Here is a 6000-nt window from a genome sequence, read left to right as displayed (position 1 = left end):
TCACATTGACGTCAAGCCGAAAACCACCCGCAAACTTGCATCCAGTGGCCGTTTGGGGAAAAACTCTGAAAACTATAAAGCACTTGAGATTATGAAAGCCATGAAATCTGAGGGTTTCATAGATGTTCACTGATTTCATGGAAGGAACTTCTCATTTATACGTGTGAAATCTTGAATTAGGTTAGACCCTGCTCTAAAACATAATGTGTCCTTTTAAATGGATTCCTTTGGTCAAACGCAATTATAAGACTGGGAGAAGAAGCCATTTTGTCTTTTACAAAGGACAAGAGGAATTGTGGAAAACAAAATGTCCTATGTGTCAGAGCTTTACAGGAATCTACAGTTCAGATTGGAAAAACTAGAGAATCTCATTCAGACCAACCCAAAACCAGTTGGGTCACTCATACTTTCACACTTTCACATACAGAAACGTGAGCTTCTGGACACACATGTGAACTTCTGGTGGTCCATTGCTCTTCAAAACGTGCTGCACCCAACAATTTATTATAAAAAAAGCCCTATGACATTCAGTTTTACAGTATTCGGATACAGTATTTACACGTAACAACTGTTCGGCTAGTCACCATTTTGTTAGATACTCAAGTGCCACATTTGTATTATTCGTAAATACAGACAAATTGCATACCCAAATAAACAAAAGTAGTGCAATAAATGTAAAAAAAAAAAAAAGAATTACAATTATAATTTGGTCCGAAGGTCTGGGGAAAAAAAAGTCCACCAGACAATACTGTACAAAAAATTAATTGTTGTGTGTTGTAGTCGGCTGTCGGTGTGTTTGTTCAGAAACATCCTGATGTGAAATGTATGATAGAGGAGTGTGTGAAGTCCTTCACCTGCACAGCAAAAGATGATCAGATGAGGATTTCCACCATGTCGCTGTCCATGTCCTGTGCTGCCACTGATGCTGGAGGAAGACTCTGCACTGGTGCTCTCCTCTCTAAAGTACTGCTGTGAAACACTGGCACGTCTGCACACATGCAAGAACATAAACATCAATGACCAATAGCAGCCAAGGTAAAGATGTTATATGGTGCTCTTGATACATAAATTGTGTACTTACTATAGTTATTACAATTAGATTCAGCATAGTTACATCCCACTAATCTGCATTCTAAGCCAGATTATACAGTAGGTACATGCAATTAATAAATGTTTCTCCATGGTTGATTGAATAGTTAGGGCTCATGCGCACTGATGATTTTCACTCATGATTTTATCATCAGCAAAGTGAATGTGCAAACTCATTGTTAGATGACACTTAAGCCTGGTTTATACTTCTGCGTCAAGTGACCGGCGTAACCCACGGCGCATGCAACGTGCGTGGCTGTGCATTTATACTTCTGTGCGCTGTCTCTGTTGGTCTGCATTAACACTTCCGAAACGCTAGATGGCAGTAAACGTTCCTCTGTGTCGATTTTCTTCGCTGGTGTTTTGCTTTTCCTGAACACTTCCTGAATGTACAAGTGGCTCAAACTCTCTCATTTTGAGGTAGGAACCGGCAGACGTGCAACAACTTTAACTATGAGGTAAACACAAAACAAAACTTTCCATCTGGAGCTCCTTTACGGGACTCCACACTTGTAAACAATTCGCGCGGCTCTCAGTCCCGCCCAGACTCGTAAGCGCTACCAAGCCGACCAATCACAGAGCTTGCGCTACGCGTCGTTGAGACGTGTAGTTACATTTTTTGAGAGGTGCACGTCAGCGACGCCGACGGCCACATAGCATACGCGTGCATTTGACGCAGAAGTATAAATCAGCCTTTAATGGAAAAACAAATACTCAAAGTGACACAGTCAGCTCACAGAGGTTTATGTTTTAGTGCCACCAAGTTGTGTTTATTATAATTCTGCTGTTTCAGGCACACGAACAAAAACTCCAATTTTATTGGTTGACCAGTTTTTAATGTGGTGTGCCAAACCAAATAAATGTTTGAATTTTGTTTAAGTGACACTTTTATACTTGCTGTTTTGTTTGTGGCTTACATTGGCACTCTTTGTTTAGTCATGAGGTGTTACATGTTGTTATGCACAAGTGAAAAATCATTACGGTGTGCACAGGCTTTTACACTATGGCCCCGTTTACACTAATACGTTTTAGTTTTAAAACGCAACATTTTTTCTATGGTTACACTATCCGTCCAGACTACGCCGGAGTTTTCAAGCACGGAAAATAGAGCGTTTTGAAAACGCTGGAGAGGCTGTTTTCATTCTAAAACGCATAAGTCTTGCTACAGTTACACTGTCCGTCCACACTATGCCGGAGTTTGAGCGACGAAAACAGAGTGTTTTGGAAATACTGAAGAGGCTTTTTTCATTCTAAAACGCTGCTGCTCCGTCTTAAGCCTGGTTTATACTTCTGCGTCAAGTGACCGGCGTAACCCACGGCACATGCAACGCGCGTGGCTGTGCATTTATACTTATGCGGGCTGTCTCTGTTGGTCTGCAGTAACACTTTCGGAATGCTAATTGGCAGTGAGGTGTTTATGATCCTCTGTGTCGAGTTTCTTTGCTGCTTTTTTGCTTTTCCTGAACACTTCCTGGATGTACAAGGGGCTCAAACTCGCTCATTTTGAGGCAGGAACCGGCGGACGTGCAACAACTTTAACTATGAGGTAAACACAAAACAAAACTTTCCATTCGGAGCTCCTTCACGTGACTCCACACTTGTAAACAATCGCTCCATCAGGCTCGCACCATTCACGCGGCTCTCGGTCCCGCCCAGACTCGTCAGCGCTACCAAGCAGACCAATCACAGAGCTTGCGCTACACGTCGTTGTGACGTGTAGTTACATTTTTTGAGAGGTGCACGTCAGCGACGCCGACGGCCATGGTGAAGGGCTATGCGTCAGCACCGTAGCATATTCCGGCGTTTGACGCAGAAGTATAAATCAGCCTTCATTGTGGATGGGGGAAAACGGAGACATCTGAAAATGGAGGCGGGGCTATAGACATTCGCCTATCTGATTGGGGCTTTTTCCTCAATACTAAGTAGTCTACACCCAGTTCAGTCCTGTATCCTCTCCTTCTAAGTTCAGACTTCGCAAGTTTGATATGGAAAACACACTCTAGAGGACATGTCGGGTAAATCTTTAAAGGGAGCAGTGTACTATATAACTTTATTTACATCACCCTGGCTACGTTGTTCCACTTTCTTAACAATACAATGAAAACAAGATAAGGAACTGCCTATTTTCATTTTGATATTAGCAACTTAACCGACAGCAGGAAATGTTGAAGTGAGCGTCGTCTTCACTGTATGCATATTTATATTAAAAGGGAGCCTATAACATTACTCCCTCTTTTCATTCTCATTGAAAATGCAAAACACACCCTCTCTTTTCCTGAATATCAGTTTAAATAACCAATTATGGCCATTATAAAAGTATAACGTACAATAAGTTTATACATTATAAGAAATAAAGGCAAGCAATCATTCAATATACAGAATGTATGTGGTTACATTAATTATTAATTTATGTTTGGGATTAGCCAAAACACGTTACCTAAGAACAAGTAATAGATTCAAAAGACGAAAGTCGGGGAATATGCTGTGAGATATAGAAAACAAGATGAATCAAATATCACGTTTAACAAATATAGTGAGATTAGATCCAGCGGTAGATCCTTGATGAACAGTCCGACGAGCACAGCTCTCATCTGGGTAGATATGCTGCAGCGCATGCCAGAGTGTGTGTTTGTGTGGTCACGTGATGTGCGTTTTCAGTGGTGTGGTGTAGACGGAGAGCTGTTCAAAAACGCTGAGTGAAACACTAGTGTGGACGCCGATCGTTATCATTCTAAAATGCCACTTTAAAACTAAAACAGACTAGTGTAAACGGGGCCTAAAACAAGGACTCTTTAAAATAAAGTATGACTGAAAGAGCTTAGAAATGTATCCTTCATCTTCGTGTTCCTCAACAAAAGTTCAAATTCAAGAACACCTCCATGTCCAACTAACACAACTTCATTGCAAGGTTATAATAGTTTTGGATTTTTCATTAGTTTTAGTTTTTAGAGGCAGATTTACTAGTGTCTATATTTTGAAATTGCTCTAGTTTTAGTTTAAACAAAATAAGTTTTACAAGATAGCTGCCTTAAAGGGTCACGAAACACCAAAACACATTTTTTGAGCTGTTGACAGTCGTATATGTGTCCCACACTGCTAAAAACACTATTAGGACACATATATCTCACAAAAAAAGTGAAAATTGGTAGTTTTTGCGTCATTTCGAGCAAATTCGTACTTCCGGTTTGAAACGAATTTTTGAAGCTGCGTCACGGGCATGAGATCATAGTGTGTATTCCAGCGTGTAGACTGGGAGACTGTACCTAGGAGTACCGTATTACGTCTCTGAGTGTGCTGTATTAATGCATGAGTAAGACTTGGTTCAAACCAATCAGCGCGCTCTATTGTGCAACTTCATAAATATTCATTAGTGTTACAATGTAGACGGCGTCTCTGTGTTGGCAGAACAAGCATGCAGTGTTGCTTTCCTAATTTGCTGAAGTTTTGTTTTCATTTTTCTCTCTGAGAGCGCAGCTGGAATCACGCGTGGATTAGTGTATGCGACGCGCAACAACAATAACTAGCATGTCTAAGGAACATTGTTTACCCGAGACCTTTTCTCTTCTGCAAATGGAGATCCGGATTCGCTTATCTTCTCTTAATAAAGACGCGGCTCTAGTTGCTGGTGATTGTCCTGTCTCTACAGGTTTGGTAAGTGAGCGACCAGTGCTCTTTGTTTATTCAGTTTGTTCGTATCGAACCAACTATTGCACAGAGTGTAAACATGTTAGCACCACAACCAAACTATTACCGTCGTGTAGGATTTTCACCGCATTTTGAGACCGGAATAACACACGCGGCTTTCTGACACTCCCTGCCGTGTGCATCTAAGTTACAGAGAAACGCAGAGTTTTTTTTTCTCTCATTCGCCGTGCGGTATCAAACATTGCAAGAAAAATACACGCTTAGAGCAGTTCCTCGAATCAAATATCTCGTTTGTCGCGTGGGACATGAATGAATTCCCTGAATGAAAGAGCCAAACTGCAGTTAAAGTCCACCATTTAATAATTTGGCAAATAATTCAATTACAGATGTCCATGTAAACACAGTCACTTTCTCCTGTGTGTGTGTGTGTGTTTTGACTCTGAAACTCTGAAGCGCGTGGTCAAATAGACACTTCCACACCATCCCTCTTTTGCTCCTCTGACACTCCCCCCTAAACAGAGCTGGGCACGCCCACTTTTCTGGCTTTTTCCAAAGTAGAAGTGTGAAAACACCCTGCTGAAACGAGGGAGTTTCATGGCCTTTTAAGTAAAATTTGTGTGCAAGGGTGCATCTGAGGCTAAATACACAGCAGTGATGAGAAGTTCTGATCTTTAACACAAACCAGATCTTTTGTGACAATGTTAGGACTCAACATAGCAAATTACGTAGCAAGCAATCATAATTTCAGTCAGTTAAAACCACCATGATCTGAAAAGTTTCTCACACAGGACTGCCAACTCTCTCGCATTCAGTGTGAGACTTACGCTATTGGCAGTATTCTCACGCCAAAAATCCACTTTCTCAAGCATACATCTGCTGAATTGCGCATGTGCAGTATTATCGGTTCACCACCTCTCAAATCTGATCTCAGTGTACTGTTCTAATATCTGAATAACAGTATACAGGGTGGGCCATTTATATGGATACACTTTAATAAAATGGGAATGGTTGGTGATATTAACGGCCAGTTTGTGGCAACTTAGTATATGTGAGGGAGCTTGTAAACAAATCGTGAAAGAATAAAGTTACATTAAAACCAAGCACATCATTGTTTTTCTTGTGAAAATCTCACAAAGTTTTATTAAGGCCGTACTCACACTAGGTACAGTTGCCTCGAACGGGGCCAAAGCACGCTTGTCCCCCCTCCCGTCTCCCCCGACGGCCCGCGCTCACACCATATCGGGCCTCGGCACGCTTACGTCATCG

The 6000-nt window shown here is 41.5% G+C and overlaps 2 protein-coding genes across 6 annotated transcripts in view; one reads left to right on the top strand and one right to left on the bottom strand.

Moving 5' to 3' along the window:
* The window catches only part of prrg3 (proline rich and Gla domain 3), a 303812-nt gene that overhangs the window by 55162 nt on the left and 242650 nt on the right, over window positions 1-6000 (top strand). The gene's annotated exons all lie outside the window — the stretch shown is intronic.
* amot (angiomotin) overlaps window positions 1-6000 on the bottom strand; it is a 69815-nt gene that overhangs the window by 2909 nt on the left and 60906 nt on the right. For all 5 annotated transcript variants that reach the window (XR_015520525.1, XR_015520526.1, XM_087301748.1 and 2 more), the window contains one exon: window positions 1-988. This exon is cut by the window's left edge. Coding sequence is in view for 3 of the 5 variants with exons in the window: in XM_087301748.1 (XP_087157874.1) it covers window positions 873-988 (116 nt within the window). In the remaining 2 variants the exon portion in view is untranslated. The remainder of the gene's footprint in view (window positions 989-6000) is intronic.

Source organism: Danio rerio, chromosome 21, assembly GCF_052040795.2.
Source record: "Danio rerio strain M-AB ecotype USA chromosome 21, GRCz13ab, whole genome shotgun sequence".
NCBI lineage: Eukaryota > Metazoa > Chordata > Actinopteri > Cypriniformes > Danionidae > Danio > Danio rerio.
This window is presented reverse-complemented; position numbering and strand designations above follow the sequence as displayed.